The 25,931-nt window shown below is 50.2% G+C and overlaps 10 protein-coding genes and 1 non-coding gene across 11 annotated transcripts; 4 read left to right on the top strand and 7 right to left on the bottom strand.

Annotated features, from left to right (window-relative positions):
• Positions 1-1,289: 1,289 nt before the first annotated feature.
• On the top strand, positions 1,290-2,235 carry TrAtP1_010843 (uncharacterized protein; the record flags this gene model as incomplete). The annotated part of the gene is made up of 3 exons (XM_014092282.2): positions 1,290-1,547; positions 1,713-1,990; positions 2,061-2,235. The coding sequence occupies 3 exons, from the start codon at positions 1,290-1,292 to the stop codon at positions 2,233-2,235; spliced, it is 711 nt and encodes a 236-aa protein (XP_013947757.1).
• A 993-nt stretch (positions 2,236-3,228) lies between these two features.
• On the bottom strand, positions 3,229-3,717 carry TrAtP1_010842 (uncharacterized protein; the record flags this gene model as incomplete). The annotated part of the gene is made up of 1 exon (XM_066114872.1): positions 3,229-3,717. The coding sequence occupies one exon, from the start codon at positions 3,715-3,717 to the stop codon at positions 3,229-3,231; it is 489 nt and encodes a 162-aa protein (XP_065970969.1).
• A 194-nt stretch (positions 3,718-3,911) lies between these two features.
• TrAtP1_010841 (uncharacterized protein) lies at positions 3,912-4,433 on the bottom strand (the record flags this gene model as incomplete). The annotated part of the gene is made up of 3 exons (XM_014092281.2): positions 3,912-4,072; positions 4,144-4,172; positions 4,270-4,433. 3 exons carry the CDS (start codon positions 4,431-4,433, stop codon positions 3,912-3,914), a joined length of 354 nt encoding a protein of 117 aa, XP_013947756.2.
• Positions 4,434-4,856: 423 nt separating this feature from the next.
• On the top strand, positions 4,857-6,919 carry TrAtP1_010840 (uncharacterized protein). The gene is made up of 2 exons (XM_014092280.2): positions 4,857-5,272; positions 5,329-6,919. The coding sequence occupies exons 1-2, from the start codon at positions 4,978-4,980 to the stop codon at positions 6,750-6,752; spliced, it is 1,719 nt and encodes a 572-aa protein (XP_013947755.2). The 5' UTR covers positions 4,857-4,977; the 3' UTR covers positions 6,753-6,919.
• A 170-nt stretch (positions 6,920-7,089) lies between these two features.
• Positions 7,090-7,189, bottom strand: TrAtP1_010839. The gene has a single exon. It is a non-coding gene; the product is annotated as a tRNA-Ile (tRNA).
• A 179-nt stretch (positions 7,190-7,368) lies between these two features.
• Positions 7,369-9,767, bottom strand: TrAtP1_010838 (uncharacterized protein). The gene has a single exon (XM_066114871.1). The coding sequence runs from the start codon at positions 9,474-9,476 to the stop codon at positions 8,232-8,234; it is 1,245 nt and encodes a 414-aa protein (XP_065970968.1). The 5' UTR covers positions 9,477-9,767; the 3' UTR covers positions 7,369-8,231.
• A 574-nt stretch (positions 9,768-10,341) lies between these two features.
• On the bottom strand, positions 10,342-12,063 carry TrAtP1_010837 (uncharacterized protein). The gene has a single exon (XM_014092277.2). The coding sequence runs from the start codon at positions 11,497-11,499 to the stop codon at positions 10,555-10,557; it is 945 nt and encodes a 314-aa protein (XP_013947752.1). The 5' UTR covers positions 11,500-12,063; the 3' UTR covers positions 10,342-10,554.
• A 495-nt stretch (positions 12,064-12,558) lies between these two features.
• Positions 12,559-14,352, bottom strand: TrAtP1_010836 (uncharacterized protein). Its single transcript, XM_014092276.2, has one exon. It carries the CDS (start codon positions 14,069-14,071, stop codon positions 13,088-13,090), a length of 984 nt encoding a protein of 327 aa, XP_013947751.2. The 5' UTR covers positions 14,072-14,352; the 3' UTR covers positions 12,559-13,087.
• A 202-nt stretch (positions 14,353-14,554) lies between these two features.
• Positions 14,555-19,150, top strand: TrAtP1_010835 (uncharacterized protein; the record flags this gene model as incomplete). The annotated part of the gene is made up of 2 exons (XM_066114870.1): positions 14,555-18,699; positions 18,740-19,150. The coding sequence occupies exons 1-2, from the start codon at positions 14,722-14,724 to the stop codon at positions 19,148-19,150; spliced, it is 4,389 nt and encodes a 1,462-aa protein (XP_065970967.1). The 5' UTR covers positions 14,555-14,721.
• Positions 19,151-19,900: 750 nt separating this feature from the next.
• Positions 19,901-22,036, bottom strand: TrAtP1_010834 (uncharacterized protein). The gene has a single exon (XM_066114869.1). The coding sequence runs from the start codon at positions 21,976-21,978 to the stop codon at positions 20,428-20,430; it is 1,551 nt and encodes a 516-aa protein (XP_065970966.1). The 5' UTR covers positions 21,979-22,036; the 3' UTR covers positions 19,901-20,427.
• A 1,529-nt stretch (positions 22,037-23,565) lies between these two features.
• On the top strand, positions 23,566-25,851 carry TrAtP1_010833 (uncharacterized protein; the record flags this gene model as incomplete). Its single annotated transcript, XM_014092275.2, has 2 exons — positions 23,566-25,131; positions 25,189-25,851. The coding sequence occupies 2 exons, from the start codon at positions 23,566-23,568 to the stop codon at positions 25,849-25,851; spliced, it is 2,229 nt and encodes a 742-aa protein (XP_013947750.2).
• Positions 25,852-25,931: the final 80 nt, after the last annotated feature.

The raw sequence follows: 25,931 nt of genomic DNA, 5'->3' as shown, positions 1-25,931 counted from the left end.
GATGATTCGCAGTTCTCCTCCAAGATGCACGCCTATATGAAAGAAGCGCAGTTGGAGAAGAGGCGTAATGGCTGATGTGACGGAGAGGTAACTCGCTGCTTGACTAAGGCGATACGGCTCAGAGCATGCCAGGCTGCTCCGGCTAGGCGCCAGAGAGACACGACAGCTCCAGCCTAGTCACGTGCAGCGCATCTGCCGGCTCTGCACGTGACTAGAGCAATGACACGAGAGTCGTCCAACCGTCGTCAGCTTCTTTGACGAATTCTAAATTTGTTCTAAAAGAGACCATCGACTCTACTAAGCCGCGATAGGACTAAATCTAGGATTTTAGATTGCCCAATTGCCTGTCCTGCGTATGATTGTGTGAATGGAATCCAGGACTGTGCGACATGGCATACGACGTATCTCGTCTAGAGCAGCTGAAAGCTCACATAAGCAGCAGCAGCAGCTTGGCTTGCTTGGCTAGACGCCTCCAAGTAAAGCTGCTGCAACGCACATGCATATTTGCATGGATTAAATCTCTCCGTGCTAAATTGCTAGACTACCACTCTACCTTTCCGCAGTAGAAAGCGCCTCCATCTGCTGCGCTGCTCTATCTCATCCAGCCACCTCGGCCGTGTCCGTTTCAGAGCCGCACACGAGACTTTCCGATCCATGCTCGGTCCAGCGGCCAGTGCACTTTTGTCTGCTCTCATACGCGAGCACAGACGCCATGTCGGAGCGCCTCAAGATGGGCTCCGCGGCCAGTTACCCACCTCGCTTCCAGAGTGCGCCGGAGAGTTTGCGCCAGGCTCTTCGGTGACGATGCTCACGTCTGATTCGGCGCAACGTCCGTCTCCCTGCGCTTGCCCACAGGCGCACAGCCCGGCCAGTGTCAGCTCCCAGGCAACACTAGGCACTGATTGCGAGGCGGTTGCAAGGTGCTGTTGACAAGCTTCAGCGTAGCAAAGCCAAGTCGCACCCCGCTAAAGCAGTGTCCCGCAGTGGGAGCTGGCCTGACGTCGATAGCCGCTGCCGCCCCTCCCCTCAGCCATGCGCTACTGGGATGCTGGCTTGCTGCCTTTTCTGCTTCTACATATTCTGCCATCTGCTGCAGCGTCTTCACAGCGACTCGACCTGCTCCTCTCGCCTCCAACTGCCAGAGACGACTCGCCCCCCGCCTCGACAAGCTCCATCAGTGCTTCGTTATCCAGCACCACGCACTCTGCTTCGACTGCGCGCCATCGCCGTTTTTCTCCAACTGGAACCACCCGCTGCGTCCACGATCAACACGACGACCGTCAAGCACCATGTCGAGTAGTAGGGATCGCCGCGTCATCAAGGAGCTGCAGGACTTGACAGAAGACAAGGACAACTCTGGCATCCATGCCGCTCCCGTCAGCGAGTCACTCACTCACCTCCAAGGCTGGTTCTATGGCCCCGGAGACACGCCGTATGCGGGTGGCAAATACTTTATCCAGATTATACTCGACGGCCAATATCCATTCAAGCCTCCGCAGATGCAGTTTGAAACCAAAATCTGGCATCCAAACGTTTCCAGCCAGACGGTGCGTCCTCTCATCCCTGGATTCACAGCTACCTCAGCTCAGACCCCCGCCTCCCCTCTCCCGCTGGTGTGTGGTGTGGAGGGGTAGAGCAGAGTGATGCTGTGGTTTTCGATCATCTAGAAAGCCATCTTTTCTTTTCTCCCCTTTACTAACATCTTCTCCTAGGGCGCAATTTGTCTTGACATCCTCAAAACAAACTGGTCCCCTGTTCAGACTATAAAAACGGCGCTGCTTTCTATTCGAATGCTGCTCGAAAATCCCAACCCGTCGGATCCGCAGGACGCCGAAGTTGCCAACATGTTATTGCACGAACCCGATGTTTTCGTTGTCATGGCTCACGACTGGGCCGTCAGATTTGCAGGCGCTCCCCAGCAGCCGCAACTAAATACAGCGAGATTTAACGGTTTGGCTAGGGTACAGCCCCGAGGTGAAGATGAGCGCCGGTATGTCCCGAGTAATGATTTGCGATGCCGGAAAACGTACAAGGAAAAACTAATTCGAAATGCGTCATAGGTATCTCGGATACAACCGAGCGTTGATTGAAAGGTTCACAAGTATGGGCTTTGAAGTTGATAGAGTCGCGGAAACCTTAGTCTATTTTGGCATTGATCGCAACAATGGCAGAGATTACCACTTGACAGAGGGCCAAGTAGGTGATATTACTGCGCGGCTACTTGGCGAGCAGTAACCGCGCTTGACCGGCCTCACTTATTGAGACAGTGAGATGGCGACTATTGGCTGGAGTTTTATTCAAACTGATGCTTGAACTTTGATTATGTATTTGCTTTTTCTTTCTTCTTTTTCCTTTCCGTCCTTTTTTTTTTTTTTTTTGGGTGTCATAATCCATATCCTGGGGCTACTCCTTTACCTTGAGACTCCTGGTTTGCGAAGCATGTCAGCAGCCAGGCAGCTTGAAATCTCCAAGAGGTGTTTGGTTTTGAGGAGTCAGCGTGAGTACCTCTAAGAAGTGCATTCTATCGGGTATATCGTTTACAAAATTGGAGTTATGCGGTCCGGATTAGCATATTACACTTCGATAAAGCGTCTGATACTTTTAGTTATACTTGATTCTTTGAATTACCATATTTTTGAATTCTTTTTGTTCGTTCTACATTCTTGAAGTGATTACCTTGTCAACCTTTGCGTTTTTGATAGCAAGAGTTCAGCTTTCATGATGTAGCTACCGTAAGGACTCACCTGGAAAGGATGTAAATGATGTACCGCCACAGACTTAAGGACGCGCACTTCGTAAGTGGTACAATTGCTCTCCCATGACACCTAATCTATCACGAATCTACGGCAATAGACTTGAGTGAAAACAAAAATAGCCCTTTTTCTATGAAAAAAAGAGCTTATTCCTCCGTTTCCCCTTCCTACCCACATGCTCCAGAAACCTATCAACAGCCGTTTTCTACAGCCTCCACTCCCACCGTGTATAAATTGTTTTTCATGTATTTAATGGATTTAAATTAAGAATATGATTAAGTCAAAGTCCACTGTCTTTATTTTTCTTACTGTAAATCATCTCATTTCGCCAATTAAAAAGAGGAGAAGGAAAAAAGAGAGACTTGTAATTTACAGCAGGTCGCGGCGGACAAACTCGTTGTAGAGGGCCTTGCCCAGACCAGCGGGCGAGCGCTCCACAATGACACCGGCGTTCTCCAGGGCGGCAATCTTGGAGTCAGCACCACCCTTGCCGCCGGAGACGATGGCACCGGCGTGGCCCATTCGGCGGCCGGGGGGGAGCGGAGATGCCGGCGATGAAGCTGACGACGGGCTTGCCGCCGTTGACGGTGTTGGCCTGCTTGAGGAACTCGGCGGCGTCCTCCTCGGCGGAGCCACCAATCTCGCCAATCATGATGATGCCGTCCGTCTCCTCGTCCTCGATGAAGACCTTGAGGCAGTCGATGAAGTTGGTGCCAATGTCCCTGAAGGGGTCACCGCCAATGCCGACGACGAGGGACTGGCCGAGGCCGGCCTGGGTGGTCTGGTTGACGGCCTCGTAGGTCAGGGTGCCGGAGCGGGAGACGATGCCGATGCGGCCGCGCTTGTGGATGAAGCCGGGCATGATGCCGATCTTGCACTGGCCGGGGGCGATGATGCCGGGGCAGTTGGGGCCGACCAGACGGGTCTTGGACTGGGTCTTGAGCATCTGGGTGATGCGGACCATGTCTGATATCCGCCATGGTTAGCTATCGGGGACTGATATATACATATATGGTGGGGCTAAGCTCTGACCATGTTGAGGAATTCCCTCGGTGATGCAGACGGCGAGGGGGATCTCAGCCGCGAGAGCCTCTTCGATACCGGCGGCGGCCAGAGGGGGGCCTTTTGGGAAAAGTTGGTCAGCATCAAGCGGCGACATTATTTGTAGTCAGGATATACGAGGGTCGCATACGGGACGAAAAGCGCAGTGGCGGTGGCTCCAGTCTCCTTGACGGCGTCGGAGACGTTCTTGAAGACGGGCAGGTCGAGATGTGTCTGGCCAGCCTTCTTGGGGTTTGTTCCACCAACAACCTTGGTTCCTAGACGAGCGGCGCAGTGAGCATTCGCATCCAACGTTTGTGCGCAGCGATATTCCGAGGCTTTATCGTACCGTACTCAATGGCCTGCTGGGCGTGGAAACTGCGCATTTACACAATTAGCATCCACTGCGCACTGATATAGCTTCCCCCCCTCTCCTCAGATGCTCCTGTCTGCGGGTCGGTGCCGAGCAACATACGTTCCCTGCTTTCCAGTGAAGCCCTGGAAGATGACCTTGGTCTCGCTGTTAATGCGCAGGTTCTCGATGGTCTTGGCGTAGGGCGAGCTGGCCGAGCTGTAGCCACGGCGGGCGGCGTTGCGCAGCGCCGCAGAGCGCGCGGCGGTTCTGGGAATGGCCTGCATGGTTGTGAAGGTGGGGGGAAGGAGAGGAGAGATTTCCAAGGGGATAAGAGCTTTTGAAAAAAGAAGCGCCGCGAATGCAACGCTGGAGGGGAGGAAGAGCGGATTGGAGAGGTTTTGAAGCTACGTCGATACGGCAGCAAATTACCGGCTCTGGCAGCTCTGAATTCGGGTGCTGCCGGGGGCCCGGCAGTTTGCTTTTTCCGAAGCGGCACGTTTTTTTTTCTTGCGGTTGATCAGAAGCAAATTTTGGCGCGGAGCGACAAGGGGGAATACGGTGAGGGGCAACGTGCATGAAGAAAAACGGAACGAAGCGGGTTAAGAGATACAGTATCAAATGGATCCGCTTTTGGCGTCCGTTTTCAAACCTTGAAAAATTGCCCCCACTAGAGCGATAGTCCACCAAAAGTTCTTATCGAACATCAACGGGAGGGGCACCAAATATCAACCTTCTATTGCTTCAACCACGCTTGAGTCGGCCTTTTCAAAGTTGATTTGTCGCCATTATCAACGAGTACAAGGTCAGCTGGAAAGAAAATCAACGAATATGGCGACGGCCACGATTACGGCGACTGCTACGTCGCAGAAAAAGTCTGTCGAGCTTGCGCCAGAGAGCGAGCGCTTCCTGCGGTGCTGCGCAGATCTCGCCAACGCTTTGATTGAAGATCATGAGGCTACCAAGAATGGACGACCGGGAAGAGATATCAACCTCAACTCTCTCCGAGCGAAGCTGGCCAAGAAGCACAAGCTGGCCAATATTCCTCCTCTTACGGCCATCATTGCTGCAATTCCCGAACACTACAAGAAATACATCCTCCCTAAGCTGATTGCAAAGCCGATCCGTAAGATGAAGATGAATCCGATAATGTGTAGGTATAAAAAGCTAATTCGATGGCAGGAACATCTTCTGGTATTGCTGTTGTCGCTGTCATGTGCAAGCCGCATCGATGCCCACACATTGCCTACACTGGCAACATTTGCGTTTACTGCCCAGGAGGACCCGATTCAGATTTCGAATACAGCACACAATCCTATACCGGATACGAGCCCACCTCAATGAGAGCTATCCGCGCTCGTTACGATCCATTCGAGCAGGCGCGAGGCCGAGTGGATCAGCTCAAGTCCCTGGGACACTCTGTGGACAAAGTTGAATATATCATCATGGGAGGAACCTTTATGTCGCTACCTGAGTCATACCGAGAGGACTTCATTGCCCAACTACATAATGCCCTGAGTGGATATCAGACATCCAAGGTCGACGAGGCGGTCGAGGCCGGAGAAATGAGCAACATCAAATGCGTAGGCATCACCATCGAGACACGGCCGGATTACTGCCTGCAGCCTCATCTTACGGACATGCTGAGATACGGCTGCACACGATTGGAGATTGGAGTGCAGTCTCTGTATGAAGATGTTGCCCGAGACACAAACCGAGGCCATACGGTGGCGGCCGTGGCAGAGACATTCTGCTTGGCCAAGGATGCAGGCTACAAGGTCGTCAGCCATATGATGCCTGATTTGCCCAACGTGGGGATGGAGCGTGATCTTGACCAATTCAGAGAATATTTTGAAAACCCTGCTTTCAGAACTGATGGTTTGAAAATTTACCCGACTCTAGTTATTCGAGGCACCGGCCTCTATGAGCTGTGGCGGACGGGAAGATACCAAAATTACACACCCAACGAACTTATCGATCTGGTGGCACGGATAATGGCCCTCATCCCCCCATGGACTCGTATCTACCGTGTCCAGCGAGATATTCCCATGCCTCTAGTCACCTCTGGTGTCGAGAACGGAAATCTGCGCGAGCTGGCATTGGCAAGGATGAAGGACTTCGGTACCACATGCCGAGACGTAAGAACTAGAGAAGTCGGAGTCAATGAAGTCAAGCACAAGATTAGGCCAAACCAGATCGAACTGGTTCGCCGAGACTATGCTGCCAACGGCGGATGGGAGACATTCCTCGCTTATGAAGATCCAAAGCAGGATATTCTCGTCGCTCTCCTGCGGCTCCGAAAGTGCACCGAAAAATACACTTACCGAGAGGAACTGATTGGTCAGCCTACCAGTATGATTCGAGAGCTTCACGTTTACGGCACTGCTGTGCCAATTCATGCGCGTGACCCCCGCAAGTTCCAGCACCAAGGTTTCGGTACACTGCTTATGGAAGAGGCGGAACGGATAGCAAGAGAGGAGCACGGCAGTGACAAGATAAGCGTCATCTCGGGCGTTGGTGTGAGGAGCTATTACAAGAAGCTCGGCTACTGGCTGGATGGACCGTATATGAGCAAGTGGCTCGACGGACGTGAGCAGAAGCCATGAGTAGTATGCAATTACGGTCAATTAGGGATGCAAGTTAGATATCAAAATGTGCGGGTTATTGGCGCAATGGGTAGGATACTAGAAACATGCTTGGAAGATTTTCTGGAACATAGTTAGCATATATATGGTATGAATGACATTTCTCGGGCCCTTGATTATTCTTTGCCACGTCGAGGCGTCTATCTGCTGAAGTTGTGCAAAAGGAGTGCGCGACTGCTCGCTGCTACACGACAGAGTATTGCATGTTCATCTCCGTCTAAAGAAGAAAATATTCTAGAAACAAAAAAGAAAGCAGCCAATAAGGTCTGTAATATGTTGTTGAATAACCGCAAAAAAATGCTCACGGCAGGGCTTGAACCTGCGGCCTCCGCATTACCAAGATTTCAACTGACGCTGAAGTATTAGTACGAAGCTCTAACCAACTGAGCTACGCGAGCTGACTAATCGACGAACCAAGTGTCCAAGCGGGACTTGGTTAGAGCCGATGTTGATGAAAGCGTTCTAAATTGGTTATATATAACTATCTCCATAAAGAGCTCTTGCCACTAATAAATATTGATGTTTCTTAATAAAATAGCCCATGAATTAGGGTCGACGTTATTAACGAAATAAACAGGAGGTCTACCTACTATTTAACCCTAGATATCTAAATATATCAGACTACGCTCATTAAACAAGATCATACGCGAGTAGAAAAATCGATGTAAGGAACTTCTTTATCCTGGATTATAGAGTATATTTTAGTTGCGAAGCAAAACTTCTGCATACAAGTTGAATCATATTGGCCGCTGCATGTGCATGGCCATTAGCAAGATGGTGGGCTTATTTCCTGATTAACAGTGCCGGTAATGTATTTAAAGATGGACTTCTTGATTAGGAAAACAGGCAAACTGTACTGCAGTCCAATTGGCCCGTAGAATCAGTGTCGCTCTACTCTTTGGCCTTGCGCTGCTCTTCCTTCTCCTTAGCGTTTCGACAGTAAGGGCACTCGGTCTCAAACGACGGAGACCATGCTCTGCCGCACGCAGCGCATGTTTTCAAATGACCTTGGTTCATGCAACGAGACTTGGCGCTCTTTTTGCAGACAGGGCTGGGAGGGCGTGAGTTTATGTGCTTGCGGAAATAATGAGTCGACGAACCAATGGTGGGTGCTGCTTCCCGCGTCAAGCATGATGGAGGGACTTTTAGCCGGATGTAGATTGACTGGGGGATTGTGAAAGGATACGATTTTGTGGTCCAAGGCGAAAGGGAAGAAGAGCACGCCAGCATAACCAAAGGATAGTTGGATGCTTTTAAAGTGGTTGTCTGCTTGCTAGCCGCCTGCCTTATGGCCGGTTTCTTTGGTGTCTGCCGAACTCCCAAACCTCGGCGGTTAAAAAAAAGGAGCGCCAGTCCGCAGTACTTGGAATATTCTCATGACTGGCCACATGTTACGGCCAAAATCATAATTCACCAATCAACATCGACGTATTAAGCGCTTCACGACGCATTAAGCGCTTCACGACGTATTAAGCGCTTCAAGTTGCCTTTAAAGATCTTCCACTTTTCCTCTCCATAACGTCCCGCCCCGATATCGTAGAGGGTGTCTAAAGATTCGACGTTATCGCCTGCAGCAACTTGAACAAACTTACGGCATATCTCCAAACGATTGTGGCGGTGCAGTGCGGCAATCCAGATTGCCTCCGCCATATGGGATTTCTCCGTGAATTGCCAGTCACCCGACCACTCAAGGGCTTTGCCTACTTCCATGTTGTAGTATGCTCGATATCGTCCTAGTGTCTCTGGAGAGTCCTCCGATTCAGCCATCTTTGGCCAACCATACATCAGAGGATCCCAATCGCGCGTGATCCATCCGGGGTATCTGGCATATCCCACAAATCGGGGCATTGTCTGGGCGAGGTCCCAGTCAATAAGCCCGGTGACAGTACCCTGTTCATCCACCAGGACATTCTGCGAGTCAAAATCGGGGAGACATAAAACAAAACCAGGCGGAGAATCAAGGGTTGGCAAGCAGTCTACAATGGCTTCCAACACTTTCGCCTCCGCTTTGTCCCATACATTTTCGTTGGAGCTTGAAATCAAATTTTCCTGGAGAAACGCAGAGGTAGAGTCAAATGGACCTGAAGCGGCAACCTGAAGCCCACCATCTTCCTTTTCGTGCCAGTCGTACATAGGCCCAATGACAGTTGAGCCAGATTCGTCTTCCACAATAGATCCCATTTTGTCAAAAGTCAGACAGGAAAACTGGGCCATGATCCGTGAGAGGCTTGTCAGGATCCTCAAGCGCAACTCTTCTCGTGGCAAGGTGCCTGAGTGGTCAAACCAAACCTCAGACACGAGTTTCCCGGGTATAAAGTTCATGCAGAGGTACGGCGCACCGATCTCGTTGTTGTCAGTCGTGTCTATGGCGTATATCTCTGGCACTGGAATCGTAGTTTTGCTCCGAATGAGGCGTATCGTGGCAACTTGTGATTCCATGGCGTGTGCCGCAGGCGGTGTCATTCCGGAACCCCAGCCTGTGGCAGGAACCCGGATCACGAGCTTGACACTCTCCAATTCAACAACATGAGTGATGTTATATGAGCCGCTAATTCGTGCAACAAGCTTGCCACTAGAGTTTGGTAGATGCAGGCATCGGTTTGCAATGTTTGAAGCGAGAAGGACGAGAGACTCTGCCGTAATGGCCACGAGAGGACCAAAAGTTTCGGGGTCAGGATCATCCATGAAAGAGGGCGTAGGCACCGACGGCAATTGCGTTGGAGCGGAACTGTAGGAGGGCGCTTTGAATGAGATTTGGGGTAGGCGAGGTACTGGAGTGTTTGAATGTGAGGGCGTGAGGTTGGGAGGTTACAGCTGCAATTACCGGGCGGACATGTTTGGCTGACAGGATTTGGCACAAGTCATGTGCGTCACCCCACTTACATGTAACCTATTCTTGGTTGACAGCAAACCAGGCTGTTTCCAATAGGGTTGTCCTCGACCACAGTCCGTTATGATATGTTCGCCTATCGTCGTGACTCTAAAGTGGTGGTGCGCCGATAGAATGCGGGCATAATACTCGTGAGGACCGTGAGTATCTCACCGTATGAGAAATTACTCGCACGAGGCCAAAAGCTTGCGATCTTGTGCTCCTAATCCGGAAAATCACGACCCCGCACGAGATCCAATACAAGCTGTGATTGGCTGTGAGAACAGGGGTCGTGAGAGAGGCCCATGGGAGATACCCAGGGGTGAGTGTACAGGCACAGTCGATGATTTCAAGCTTGCCGAGACTGTATAGAGGCCAACAGTTGAACAGTACAAGAAGCACAGAGTGGACTGGTTGAAGGATGTTGAGGGACAATTTTCCGTTTGATATGGGGTTTCTAACAGCTAGTATCGCCGAGTATAGAAACTCCTCATGATAAAGATTATCACCAGAAAGACAAGTGAGCTGAAGGGCTGGTATGTGGAAAGAGAAATTGATTTACTTGATACATTTGATACATTTCATAGTCTGGCTTTTGCGGAAGGCTGATTATGCAAGAAGGGGATTTAGTAGGGTGGGTATGGGAAATAACTGTCTATAACAGAGAAGAAAGAAAGAAAGTTCAGGATTAAATACTATAGGAGATGTAATGTGACAGTGTCATCTTTCAAGCAGATTCTGTACTCATTAGACTCATTAGTTCATGGTACAGCACAGTTACACAGGAAAGCTGAAAAAGATATCGGCAGCTAGATCTGGCTGAGTATTTGGAAGATTGCTATTGTTATTTACCTCACCCCCATTTCGTCAGCAATCTACCTAAAAGAAAACATCCTACTCCTCCAACATTGTCCTAAAGACTTCCGCGGGAGCAATTTTCGGCGCAGCCAAACGAAGGACCTCCTTACTCGTCGTGGAAGCTGAGCATTTCCCGTCCCACGCCGTTTCCGCAGCATGCCTGATGGATAGAATGATACTCTTCGTCTCTCGAGATTGGGCTACCATGTATTCGAGGAATGACTGATCCTTGAAGCGGACATCTCCAATCTTGGTGCCAATTTCCTGTTCGACCATGGCCAAGATCTGCCGCCCAGTGATATCCTCGGGCCCGTTCAGGACGTATTTGCCTTTATTGTGCGGGCTGACATCATCCTCTACCAAGAGGTGAGCCGCGAAGATGCCGACCTCTGACGCGTCAATAATGCCAACGGGCGCATTCTCCGAGGCAATTAGCCTCAGGGGGCCCTGCTTTCCGGTTTTGCGGAATTCCTTGACCAGCTCTACCGCGGGCGCAAGGTAGAAGGACGAAAAGACGTTTGCCTGCAGCGAAGTCCACTGGAGACGTTCAAATTCCGGCGAGCTCAGCAGTTGTTCAATCGCCCAATGCGACCTTGGGTAGTAGGCAGCACAATCCGGACGCACATTCGCAGCAGTGGTTGAGATTCGGACGACATACTCGACGCCCGCATTAAGAGCAGCAAGGTGAAATGTCGACTCTTCGGCGAACTGATTGGGCTGGTTATGTGGCGCAATAAATACCCTCACAACGTTGTGTTGACGGAGCCAGTCTGCGGTGATGTCGACCCAGTTCAGCTCTGCCACTTCAACATTGGGCAGAGCAGCGAGCTGCTGGGCCACAGCCCCGCTAGAAGAACGCGTAAGGGCAAGAATCTTGTGACTAGAGAAGGTCTTGCTGGCACCCAGGAGTCCTGAAAGGGTTCGAACAACGCCTGGTCCGGTGTTGCCAGTGGCGCCGACGACAAGAATGGTAGGGGCCATGCTTGGAATGGATTCAATAGAGATGGATAATGTAGGAAATGAAGGAGACTGCGGAAAAAGTAAGTTCTGCCAACGGGTGCGGCACTTCTCTTTTATCTATGCCTCGTTCTCCTGTGTAAATAGTGTTACTGCCTGACAAGCTCCTAGCCAAAGGGGCTAATGAGTAATGTATTCAGGAGGAAACAATGAAAAGAGTTTATCCAGACGACCATGGCGAATGACACCAATCCAATTCAAGTCGGCTCTCCACCTAAACAAGTCGAGTGAATTTAGCTTGTTCAAGACTTGCAACTAGCAAGTCGTATGAGACTCCCGCTTGAATTGGCTTCATGTTGTTATGGGCGATGGATTGGCGGCTATTCTTCAGTTGAATAATGGAATCTTTTCGTTTGTTAGGGGATGACGGAAAGCTACCAATGTTGATAACGCCTCTGCGGCAAAAAAATATGTATAGTTGCAATAGTTCATACACGCCTGTCAGTCTGGCATCTTTTCGTTTGTTTTCCCATGCCCAACCCTAGGGGGAGAGGGACGTGTAAAAGACAGACGAAGGGGGTAAAATATCAGAAGTAGACGTTTGGGGAATCGCCAGTACTTCGTAAATCCACCACCCAACAGAAAGGAATCTAACGGCTCGGTCTGATGTCATAATCAATCTATCGATTAGTTCATGTCATGATTAATAATCCTGCCCATTGCCCAATATCGAAAGTTCATGATTAATAATCTCGCCGATTATTTAGACTATCAAGAGCTCGGCTAAGCTATGATGAATAATTACTCCCGGTTCCTAGAGAAACTTCTGCGGAGTATTAATATGGCGGAGATAAACGTAGGTTAGATTGCTAGTCTTGGGTCTCATGGTTGTACTATATTCCACTTCTGCGCGGATGATTTGCGCTGAATCCCTCGGCAGCCGGAAGAAGATAGATAGTGGCGTCAATGATAACAAACTAGAGAATCTCCAGTTGAGGCCCTTGCGGAGTTTATAAATCCACTACTAGGGGCCTGAAAACCAGCTGAATTTTTATACATGCTTTATATACCTAACCGGGCGGGACTGTGTTTCAGAAAGAGATTATATAATAAATTTATGTTATAACCTAACCTTTTAAACTTATAATATAGTATACATCTTAGAATAACCTTGGAATAAGGTATAATCGGCGTATTATCTATGGGTCTTGGCTGTATTAATCAACTATTCCAAGGGATTCTTGCCCGGTCTTCACAACCAACAGTATATCAATATCAGCCAGTGCGTCGTGAGTTTTTTTGTCCATGAATCTAGGAGAGTTGTCTAAAGATGAATGCCACTTTTCCAAATAATATCCTCAAATTGGCAGGCGTCATAACGGCACGACCGGGAATAATAGTATGTCTTCCATTCAACTCACTCCAAAGCACGCTTATTTGTCGCGCCGACAACAAACCCACCTCGCCCCCTTCGGGCACAGAAACGATTCCCAACACCTGCTCTGTCTTCTGTAGTAGATATTCAATAACTTCGCAAAACAGCATACCCTGCGTACACGGTTTGTCCACAGGTGATCCCCCAAACATAAGACCAGGAATAGGGGTGATGGGATCAATAGCGATTCGCTCGATCCGAGTGGTGATGTATTCGAGGATCAGCTCGTAGATCGAAAGCATCTGGGTAAAGATACTCGTGATGGTGAGCGCGAGAGGCGCCAACAATGGCTCTGAGGGGGCGACAGGGGGGGGATAAGATGGAGTTGGAGGATAGATTGAGGTGATTGTTTTGAAGCAACTTTGGAAAAGGTGTTTGTGCCGTTTCTGAAGCAGGCAGTAGGCCACATGATGATCGGCTCCTGAGAAGCCTCGTGAGGATCAACAGAAAGTCTTGAGATGTCTTTAGCATGAATTCGGCCAGGGTCAGATTGTCGATGCACAGTGGGCTTTTCTGATAGGTTACGCTATTGAAGTCTAGAGTGGTTATATTCATCTTGGTAGTTGTAACACGGATGAGCAAATCGACGTTCATCTTGGAGAGCCTGCGTAAATCATCTGAGAAATCGACGACGTCTGCTGTTTCCGGCCCTGGTATGGCTATGGTCTCGATCGGAGCAAAGGGCGGACTGTTGGTGGCTGGTGCTGTTCCTGCGGGCGTCTGGAGCGAGGACGGAGTTGGGATCGCGATGCCCGAGTCGTGGCTAAACAAGGAGTTGGTCTGATCAAAGTTAAAGGCAGCATCCCATGAAGTCGAATAGGGGTCGAATGAGTCCATTCCAGCGGTCGGCCACGGCAGCGCCTGGGTGAATGCATCATCCATTGTCCTCACAGCGACTTGTGCTGGGGACATGATGCTGCTCCAGTCCAACTGCGGTTCCCCTTCGTGGAGCGAAGCATCTCTCCGAGACATGCTGGAAGGCTTTGGCCGCCGCGGCCTTCCAATTTTCTTCTGCGATTCGGCGATGCACTCCACGCCGAGCATGGTGCACCTTGCGCATTTCAAGTCATTTCGATCCAGGCGTTGACATCTCGACTTGTTTTTCCTGCAGGCCTGACAAGAGAAGCGTCGTTGCGATGGATGAATGGATGTGAGGCCCATGACAGGCTACGAGCGAGATACTGAGTGAGGTATGGAGGGCTACGGTGAAGGGTGCAGTGAGTGAATGAGCCCGGATCGGGATGAGACGAGATGCGTGCTGGAAATGACTGGAGCCTCTTAAAGCCTCCGCGGACGGTTTTGGAAACCCACCGGCAACGCATCCTAGTCGAGCCTATTCGAACTCTGTTTGGATGAGGCGAATTGATGATTAGTGATGGTTGGGTACAGGGCGGGAAAGCTCTGTTAGTATGATTCTGAATGAGATTTCCGATATTAAATCTCGCGGTGGCTCGTGGGTCTCATACTAGTAGTACTACTACTATGGATACATGTCACTTGGCACGCATTAGAAGCTGAACCCTCGTCCAGAGGATATGAGATATGAGATGCGGTACGCTACAGTGCAACGATATCAGTCAACATGAAGCCTCCGGTGCACGCGCTACGGAGGCTTTGATGCTGAGAAATGGAGCAAAGTTCCGTCTTGCGACGACAAAAGGCCCTGCGCTGCATTTGCAATCACAAGCCATGGCTGAATTCTCGCCAGGGCGCTCTGCACGTACGCAGTCTTGACGGCTTTTTATATATGCTAGTATGAATCTGCCGGCCTTTCCATTCGACCCATACAGCCATCGCTCATTGCACATGGCATGCTCTTTGGAGAGCAGCTTCCGAATCTCGAAATGAGCCTCAGTTCGTCAGCCGTGGACAGTGATTCCATCACAGCCGAAGCAACACTCTACACCGGCAAAGTCGAGTCTGATGGAGAGACAGCAACCGCCTCCCGCAGCAAGACGACATGGCACATGGCACCCGAGCTTGAATCGATACGAAACCGAGATGAGCAAGGTGGCGAAAAGCCCAGGAAACTCGGCGTGGCCTGGCATAACCTCACTGTCAAAGGCATCAGCAGCGACGCCACGTTTAACGAGAATGTCCTCTCCCAGTTTTATCCCTTTCACAAGGGCAACAAGGGAGCCCTCACGAAGAAGATCATCGACAACTCGTATGGGTGTGTCAAGCCCGGAGAGATGTTGCTTGTTCTTGGACGCCCTGGATCAGGCTGCACAACGTTGCTGAGCGTGCTCGCAAACCATAGGCTCGGCTATGAAGAGGTCACCGGAGACGTCACTTTCGGTAACTTGTCCGCAGATGAAGCAAAACCATATCGCGGCCAGATCATCATGAACACCGAGGAGGAAATCTTCTTCCCGACCCTGACCGTGGAGGAAACCATCGACTTCGCCGCCCGCATGAAAGCCCCCCATCACCTGCCCCCGGGAATCAAGACACACGAGGAATACGCCCAGTCCTACAAGGACTTCCTCCTCCGCTCGGTTGGCATCTCCCACGCGGCCCATACCAAGGTGGGAGACGCCTTTATCAGGGGTGTCTCTGGAGGAGAGAGGAAGCGAGTGTCCATTCTGGAATGCCTGACGACGCGCGCAAGTGTCTTCTGCTGGGACAACTCGACCAGAGGCCTCGACGCCAGCACCGCTCTGGAGTGGCTCAAGGCAATCAGAGTCATGACAGACGTGCTCGGCCTCACCACCATCGTCACGCTCTACCAGGCGGGCAACGGCATCTACGAGCACTTTGACAAGGTGCTCGTGCTTGACGAGGGCAAGCAGATCTTCTACGGGCCTCAACGCGAGGCTGTGCCGTTTATGGAGGGCCTCGGGTTCATGCGAGACCCCGGCTCCAACCGCGCAGATTTCCTGACGGGCGTGACAGTTCCCACCGAGCGTCTCATTGCCCCTGGAAATGAAGATACGTTCCCGCGGACTGCCGATGAAATTCTTGCGGCATACGACCAATCTCTGATCAAGCGGAGCATGCTAGACGAATGCCAAAGTTACCCGGTGAGCGAGGAAGCGGCGGAGAATACGGCCGTCTTTATAGAAATGGTGGCTCGCGAGAAGCACAAGGGCGTGCCCAATAGATCGCCCGTTACTGCCAACTTCCTGACTCAAGTCAAGAAGGCCGTCATCAGGCAGTATCAGATCATGTGGGGAGACAAGTCAACGCTGTTCATGAAGCAAGGCGCAACGGTGATCCAGTCTCTCCTCGGCGGCTCTCTCTTTTACGCTGCTCCCAACAACTCGGCCGGCCTCTTCCTCAAGGGCGGTGCTCTGTTCTTCTCCATCCTGTACAACGCTCTGATTGCTCTTTCGGAAGTGACAGACTCGTTTACTGGCAGACCCGTTCTAGCCAAGCACCGCGCCTTCGCCTTGTATGACCCAGCTGCTATCTGCATTGCCCAAGTCGCTGCAGACTTGCCCATTCTCCTATTCCAAGTTACACACTTTGGCCTCGTTCTCTACTTCATGGTCGGCCTGAAGACGACCGCAGCAGCCTTCTTTACCTATCTGGCCACCAACTTCATAACGGCCTTGTCCATGACGGCTCTCTACCGACTCATCGGTGCCGCGTTCCCTACCTTTGATGCCGCGACCAAGGTCTCTGGTCTCTCAACCGTTGCCTTGTTTGTCTATATGGGCTACATGATCATCAAGCCCGAGATGCATCCGTGGTTTGGTTGGATCTTCTGGGTCAACCCCATGGCCTACGGCTTCGAAGCTCTTCTCGGAAACGAATTCCATGGCCAGAAGATTCCCTGTGTTGGCCCAAATCTTGTTCCCAACGGTCTTGGCTACGCTGACGGAATTGGCGGGCAATCGTGTGCTGGCGTTGGCGGCGCATTGCCCGGTGCCACGAGCCTCACGGGAGACGACTATCTCGCGCACATGTCCTTCAGTCACGGCCACATCTGGCGCAACTTTGGCATCAACTGCGCGTGGTGGGTTCTGTTTGTTGCCCTCACCATCTTCTTCACCTCCCGGTGGAAGCAGCTGGGAGAAGGGGGCCGTAATCTCCTTGTTCCTCGAGAGCAACACCACAAGTCGAAGCATCTGTTTGCATCCCGAGACGACGAAGAGCGGGCTACTGAGAAGCCCCCGGCCAAGGCTGGGACCGCTACGCCAGACAGCAGCCTCGGCAACGATCTCCTACGCAACCGAAGCATCTTGACCTGGAAGAACTTGACGTATACTGTCAAAACCGCCGACGATGACCTCGTCCTCCTTGATAATGTACAGGGCTACGTCAAACCCGGTATGCTCGGCGCGTTGATGGGATCATCTGGTGCCGGCAAGACAACACTTCTTGACGTGCTCGCACAACGGAAAACCGAAGGCACCATTCACGGATCCGTCTTGGTCGATGGACGTCCTATTCCTATTTCTTTTCAACGCTCGGCCGGTTATGTCGAACAGCTGGATATCCACGAGCCTTTGGCGACTGTACGCGAGGCCCTCGAATTCTCAGCCCTCTTGCGCCAGTCTCGCGACACATCCGCCGAAGAAAAGCTACGATATGTAGACACCATTGTTGGCCTCCTGGAACTTAATGACCTCGAGCATACTCTCGTGGGTCGTCCAGGTGCTGGCCTCTCAGTTGAGCAACGCAAGCGGCTTACTATTGCTGTAGAATTAGTAGCGAAACCGGAGATTCTCATCTTTCTCGATGAACCTACATCCGGACTTGATGGCCAGGCCGCTTACAACACCGTACGCTTCCTCCGGAAACTTGCAGATGCCGGACAAGCTGTCTTGGTCACCATCCATCAGCCTTCGGCACAGCTTTTTGCGCAGTTTGATACTCTCTTGTTGCTCGCAAAAGGCGGAAAGACTGTATACTTTGGTGATATTGGTCAGAATGCAAACACAATCAAGGAGTATTTTGGTCGTCATGGAGCTCCTTGTCCCCCTGAAGCAAATCCTGCTGAGCACATGATTGATGTGGTATCAGGGAACGGGCACCTAGCTTGGAATCAAGATTGGAATCAGATCTGGCTGCAATCACCCGAACACGACCAGCTCTCCAAAGACCTGGATCGGATTGTCGCAGAAGCTGCCACCCGGCCTTCAGGGGGTAGCGATGACGGACACGAGTTTGCGGCTTCCATGTGGACGCAGGTCAAGCAAGTAACCCATCGCATGAACATGTCGCTCTTCCGGAACACCGACTACGTGGATAACAAGGTCGCCATGCACATCAGCCTGGCGCTCTTGAACGGCTTCACCTTTTGGATGATTGGCGATAGCCTGACAGATCTTCAGCAGAACCTTTTTACCGTTTTCAACTTCATTTTTGTTGCGCCGGGCGTCATTTCTCAGCTGCAGCCTCTCTTCATCAACCGCCGCGATATCTATGAAGCACGAGAGAAGAAGAGCAAGATGTATCACTGGGCCCCCTTTGTGGCCGGTCTCATCGTCTCGGAAATTCCGTACTTGCTTGTCTGCGCATTGCTATATTACGTCTGCTGGTACTTTACTTGTGGCCTTCCTACCGCACCAGAACACGCTGGCAGTGTCTTCTTCGTCGTCGTAAGACCTGGCCCATCTCCCATCTCCCAGTTCATCCCCCCATACTATTGTCGTGGCACATTTAACAGTTTTTTAGGTCATGTACGAATGTCTTTACACTGGCATTGGACAAATGATTGCCGCGTATACCCCCAACGCCGTCTTCGCATATCTTGTCAACCCGCTAGTCATTACAACCCTGGTCTCATTCTGTGGTGTCATGACGCCCTACAGCCAAATTCAGCCGTTCTGGAGATACTGGTAAGTAAATATCTGACCTGTTGCATTGATGATCCCTTAGTTCCAGCAGTCTCTAACAGTCTCATTTGGCAGGATTTACTACCTTGATCCTTTCAACTACCTCATGAGTTCTTTGCTCATCTTTACTTCCTGGGACAAGCCAGTCCGCTGCAGGTCCGGTGAACTTGCTGTATTTGACCCGGCCCCTAACCAGACCTGCCAAGAATACCTTTCTGTCTACCAGCAGGGCATAGGCGCGGCTACAAACCTCCTGAACCCAGAAGACACCGACGCTTGCCGTGTGTGTCAATATACCCAGGGTGGCGATTACCTCCGGACCCTTAACCTCAATGAGAAGACTTATGGGTGGAGAAATGCCGGCATTGTTGTTGTCTTTGTGGTTGGTATTTACGGGCTTGTGTTTTTGATGATGAAACTCAGGACCAAGGCGACGAAAAAGGCCGAGTCTTAGATCAAGGCCTTGAGGTTATCATCTCTATGCCGCTGTCTTATTTTTAACCCCTGCACCAGTTCTATTCTCTTTTATTCACTCCCGTTATATTTCCATATGCACTATATCCCCGTATCGGAACTACTCATTTTTTCTTGTAATTATTATAGATGGACTACACCTCTAGAAGCTCCCACAGATAGAAATTAGATTCGGTTGCTTGCGCTTCTAACTATTCAATGAGATGCCTTTAAGGAAACCGCTTCCCTCATCGCTCAGACTAGTTATGTAGCCTGCCAAGCCTGAATGAGGGAACGTCTCGCTTAGTAGGTATACTCATAACAGAGTACCTTCTCCCACCTGTTGATGGTACAATGAGTCCTTCACGCAGTCAGTTGCCAATACGTTCAACCCTTATAGGTTAGCGCATGGCATCCTTTCGCGATCATATGATCAAGTGCTTGGCTTGAACCAGGGTCTGAGTTTGGCGCACAACGGCAAAGGTGCTGGAGAGCTATTGGGTGTAGTGGATATGATACGTTTCTTTACAAGTTGGAGACACTTTTTGAAATTCCACAGTATTTGGAGATGCCGAAATGATGATCGCAGCACAAGCGTATAATGGCATTGAAGCGCCCGAAGTAGTAAATATCTAGAGAGAAAGTGTTACTACGATTTTAATGATAATTCCATATAATTACTTTTTTTCTCTCTCTTTCTTTTTTTGTTTTACTTTTTACAATTGTTTTAATAGAGTTCTATTAATATTAAGGGCTATTTAGCCGCCGCCCTATTTCTCATCGACAACGAACCGACATATAATACACACCTCCTATTCCATCCCTGATATCGACATATTCCCTCTTCACTCCTCATTCACACCATTCATTCCAAACATTTCAAAGGCCCCGCTCAAGGCCTCTAGAGATTCCGCCGCTGCACCCAGCCCTGCCAGGATAACGACCATATCTCCCGAGCCGGCCGCATCGCCATCAGCCCTTCTTCAGCTACGCCGCTGCCTCCGACCCTGTCAGATTAACGACCATGCTAGAAGAACGAACCAATCGGCATGCGAGCCGTTAGTCGAAACAACAGAGACTGCCCGCTGCCCCCGGCCCTGCCAGGTTAACGGGTATGCCTCCACGTCGACTAGCACTTGGCGGCTGGAGCCCCTTGGATTTTGCTTTGAATTTCATGGTATCATGAATAGAGACCAGAGCTATGCCCGCCTTGTATTCCCAACGGCACGGGCCACGGAATCATCGCCAAGAAACCATAGCTCCTCTCCAGTGTCTCTTCTAGACGACCGCGTGGAGCGTAAAAGCCGTTGTGTGGGAGGCGGGGGGGGATCGCTCTTGGGGATTTTTCCGACGAGATTGTTTCTTCGGCAATGATGGATTCTGCTCGTTGTTCGAGCGTCTCTTATCGACCCGTTGTCGGTTCGAGGCTCGAGGCTTCTTTTGAAGCTTTCTTTTGGGCGATTTCGTGTCTGCTTCTGTAGTAGAATTCTCAGTAGTAAGTCCACGCGTGAGCTGATCTTCATCTGCTTGAGGAATCTCTTGGTTTGTATGAATAATCTCTGAACTCCTCTCTGATGGCGATTGACTTAGCTCTTCTATGTAGAAGGCTCTGTTTAGGTCCATGATTTGGTGCGCCGTCCGTGCACGGAGAAATGCTCTGTCGTCGTATTGTTCAGGTATCTGCGTCGTATCAGGGACATTAGATAGAATAGATGGGCTGCGATCCACTGTATTAACGGCACTCTCGGTTGACGAGAGGGCTCTACCTGGTTGATCCTGATTAGCTGATTGTCCTGGAGATTGCCCTAACCGCTCGCTTGGGCTGTCGACCATTCTGGCCTTTTTCTTTCTTGCTTCTTCCAGGGAATCGTCCAAAGATTTCCGTTTCCTGCGACGCGCAGGAGTCGGCGTAGCCTCTGGAACCCCTGGTTGGTCTTGCCCAGCAAAGGGTCTCTCTGTATCGACATCTTCGGCGCCAACGTCCTCGCTGGCCATGCGCCGTCTCTTTCCAGTAGATATAGGCGCATCTTCGTCGATTCTCCTCTTTGCTGCTCTTGAACTCTCGGCCGTTTGCTCTGGCGATAGCCTGTCGGCCTGACGCGGGCCGATCCGCCTCGAGGACGATGTGGGCTCTGGCTTTTCAGCAGCAACCGCTGCAGCCGCCGGACTCTCTGAAGTTGAGACTGGCGCATTGCGAGACGACTTGCGCTTGCTGCGTGCTGTTCCGTGAGATGCCCTGCGTGGTGAGTCTGAAGAAGTCGCCTCGATGGCTTCAGACGCGGCGGCTGCGCGCCTAGCGGCCCGCGCCGTCCTCGTCCTCTCAATGGCTTCGTCTGCCCGGCGTCTCATGCTCTCCCGTTCTTCTCTCTCGTCTCTCACAAAGCCGTCAAAAAACGTCACCAGATTGTCAAAGGACATGTAGCGCGCATATTGCTGAAAGGCGAACTGCCGCCGGGCCGCCGAGTCATTTTTGGTACCTGGCTTCATCTTCACATTACGGGTCTCTGGATCGTAGCACAACTGACAAGAGAGTAAAGTAGAGGACCACAGTAAAGTACTGACTTCATCCCACCCTTTAGACATTTCTTTGATCCGTTGAGCCTTGCGTTGTTCTAGCCGCGAGTAAAACTCGTCTCTTGTATCCGAGCTATCAGCACATTCATAAACATCTCTGTGGAAGGCAGTAGGGTCTTGTAACGAAAACGGTCTGGTATTAAAGCGGTCATGAAGCGTGGTAAAAAGATCGTTGGGGTCAAGGGAAAACTTGGCAAAAGGCCAATACCACTCTAAGTCCTGTAGATAATCTGGCTTGGGAAGTACAGGATCCATTTGAAAATAGAATGATGATAATCAATCAATCTACAGCTTGTAGAAGGCCAGAATTGATTGGGGCGGTGGTGGCATAACGACAGTCGACCCCCATAACTCACGTGATGGAACCTGGGGATACTGTAAGCGCGCGCACATATCGAAAAGAAGGCGCAAAATTCAGAAATGTTGGAGGGAGACGGAATAGGAAGTTGGATGTTGGTTGGAAACTGGCCAGAACACTGCTGGGCTGGATACGAATCGGCTAATTCATAGACCACATGGAGCAAAAGCATGAAACCAATTGCAAGTATCGTACAGAATAAGGTTCAATTTGACTAAAACATCGTGGGCTATTAAACGAAGCTACAACCAGAACCTCGAGCCACTATATTGTTAGCTCAGGTTCTAATCAAACCTGTACAGAAACAAACAAAACAAAGTAAATGTCAAACACTTAAAAAAAGTATACATGTGGTGAAAATTAATACTTGGTATTCAAACACATCTTGCAAGCTTTTATCAAGAGTTTGAGTCGTCGTTTCAGTACGTATTTTTGAATTATAACACTGCCCATTGTCTTGGGTATGAATATCCACAAAAGAGGCAGCTACAGTACTAATTCATTCTCTCCATGCAAGCCATTCTGACGATACTTTCATCTCAGGTTCGGCCTCTTCAATGATCACAAAGTCCTTTAAAAGCTCTATATCAAGTATAATCGGCAAGTAAGCAACTATAAGTCCATTTTTCAATCTATTATTACAATCAACAGCTGGTCAATCAAAGTCTGCCAGTATTGTCACCACCCACAAGCTTTCAGTCGCTTGGATTGAAATCTTATGGAGCCCTGGCGTGCTAAAACTTAGAATCCAGGGGCTGTCATACTCGCTAGCAGCGCCCACACCACGAGCAGAACGTCAATGGCTAATGCATAATGGAGCAAGTGTAGATGTGGCTACTGTATATCTGCGGAAGAGACTAGTCGAATCTCGCAAATGTTACCTTTTGTGCCACGTCAGAGAAACTGCTGCAGTCATGAGCTGTTCTGCAGCCACGGCCACACATATTGGTCCAGCTGCATTAGGATGGCTGCCACGATCGGCATCGTTGCCACTAAACCCACTCATTCAACTCTTGCAATTGAATGTGCCATCCCGCTCAACCGTTTTCTCCCTTGCTGACTGCAGCCATCCAAAGACTGGCAAGTCTCGAAACCCCTCACTCCATGACCAATGGCAATGGGCGGTAAGAGCCGGGGCTTGCCTTTGCACGCATGGCGTAGCTCAGATTGAGGCAATATGGACATGGCCTGCTATCCGATATGGCGCCGTGTCCTTTGTAGCACTGGTTGTTAGACACTGCAGTTTGAAAGCCATCTGAAGTTGATATGCTGGGCGGCAGTCAGGTGCCAATTCAACAGTGGCTTCGGTGGAGAGTTTGAACTGCGACGAACATGACACTGTACGATTACAGCATTTCAAAAGTTGCCCTGCCTTTTGTAGAATTAGATGCTCTTATTTCTCTAAATCTTGTGTAAAAATGCCTACAAAGGTTCAAGTAGTGTCGAGTTCTTTATTCCATCCAAAATCACATTCGACAGCATCAATGGAGCAAGCCAATCAGCAAGCACCTAGCGAGAACAGCCAGGGAGCATCCCAGCATACCAACCCCTTCACCTCTTCTGAATTGAAAGCAAATGCTGAACATAATGGCTGGTGCAACACTCAGTCAAAGATAGTTCAATCGTCTGCCCAAAGCACCAATCCTTTGACTACTAGCGAAATAAACGCGAGCACAACACACAACGAGGAGTGCAACACTCCAATAACAAACATCCAGTCTTCCAATGATACCAATCCCTTTACCGCTTCCGAATTGAGAGCAAACATCGACCATAATAAAGAGTGCGCTACTCAGTCAAGATATATTCCACCATCCAATACTACCAACCCTCTTTCGGCGAGCGAATTCGAAGCGATTGTCAAGCAAACGAATCCTCAATTCGAAGGGGTGTCCTCGTCCAGGGCCACAAATCCCATCGCTTCGGCCGAGCTGAATGTCATGGTCAAATCCAAGAAGGAATTGGACTCTCGGCCAGAGCAGAGCGCTGCAAATAAAGAGAGCAAAAAGGCAACAAAGCCGGACAACAACATCGCCAATGATAAAGGCAGTGACAAGAAGCAGGTGGCCATTCAACCGCCATACCGGCAATGCATTAGAAGAGCCACTCTTAAATTCAATATGAATACCGTGGTTAATATCAATGCTCAAGCACTTGGCATGTCCGGAAGACATGTCCCCCATGCCGCTGGCGAACTAACTCTTGTGCAATCGCAACACGACGTTGGTTACAGTGTGCAGATTGCTGCATCGCCAACGGACCAGAGGCGTACTCGCCGTACCAGTCGAGGCAAAGTTATCTGTCTCGACTTGATGTTCGATCCGAGCAGCGACTTTATACTCTTATGCAACATGACCCAATCATCCGCCGCGGAGCCGATTGCCATCAGACCGCTTCCGCTCTCCAGCCGGAATGAACCATTGAAACTTGACCCTCTCGGAAAAGTCCCTCTCAATTCTTCGTACCGTGTTTCTGCATGGAATGAGCATCTGTTCGATATTACCATCTTCCCACGCGGCTATGTTTCTGTCGCAGAGCCAGCCAATCAGACAATGAGAGTTAAGAAAAGGGCGCTTGAAGCATCTTCATCTCAGCTCGACCCGCAGAATGTTAAGAGGGCAAAATTACAGGAGACGACTGACGAGTCCAATGCTACCACCATCATCCAAACAACAGCACAGCCACCTCCACCGCCAGCCAACGAGCTGATTGCCGTCAAGACAATTTCAAACACGGACAGGCCAGACACGAGCCTCCTGTCAGGTATATGTCATCCGCTGGAACATCTTCGGCTTGGCGATACTGTAAAGATAGCCAGTGCCACTCAAGAAGAAGATTATACAATTACCCGCAAGGATGATATATCAGTTCAAAGGAACTCGATTGTTTTCAAAGCACACCACTCGAGTTTTCCAGATCGGTCAATAGCAGTCAAAGTATGGCGAAGCAAGCTGGATTACGATCCTATTTCAAAGCAAGGGGTAAATATCTCTGCTGTTGGTAAACATTGGTTGAATGAAGTGAGGAATCATTTCAAAGTAAACCAACATGTGAGTTGATGTTACAAATCCATCATTCATTGGTATTCAATGCTAACTCTACTCTAGCCCGCCATTGCAACTGTTTTGGGCTTTGACGCAAGATTGCTGTCGCTATATATGGAGCATGTAAACGCGCCTAGTTTACAAGGTTATCGCGAACGTGGAAGAAACCCCTATTGCACGCTGAACAGTTTGGATGCAAAAAGGGTGCTCCATGATATCACCGATGCCCTCAATTTCATTCATAGTAAGGGTATCACGCATGATGACATAAAGCCAGCGAATATCCTCTACTCTAAGCAAAGGGGACCAGTTCTTATTGATTTTGGATGGTCGTCCAATGGACATGTACACACTGCAGGATCGCCATGGTACATTCCCCCTGAATACGCAAACAATGGTGAGCGTGGAGCCGCGGCTGATATCTTTGCTCTCGGAGTCGTCACGCTCTTTGTCTTGGGCATGATCCCCCTCCCAGAGTTACAGTCGCCGCCTTTGGTATGGCATATTTCCCGCATAAGAGGCGGAGGGCCGGAGACTTTTGCGGCAGCAGAAGCGATGAACCGGTGGTATAAGATTGTTCAAGAGGCTGCAAAAGAGTCCACGGTGGATTTGGACGATTCTGGTGATGTGGCTGTTGGGGACATAGTTGCTAGGATGGTAGATGAAGATGTTGAGAGGCGGATTAAGGGGCCTCAGATCATACGAGCGTTGGATAGGCACAAGTAGATAAAATAGTATAGCAGAGATCAATAAATCATCAGTGGTACAAAATCAAATGATTGCGAGAACAGTAATGGGTGTACTTG

Source organism: Trichoderma atroviride, chromosome 6, assembly GCF_020647795.1.
Source record: "Trichoderma atroviride chromosome 6, complete sequence".
Taxonomy (NCBI): domain Eukaryota; kingdom Fungi; phylum Ascomycota; class Sordariomycetes; order Hypocreales; family Hypocreaceae; genus Trichoderma; species Trichoderma atroviride.
This window is presented reverse-complemented; position numbering and strand designations above follow the sequence as displayed.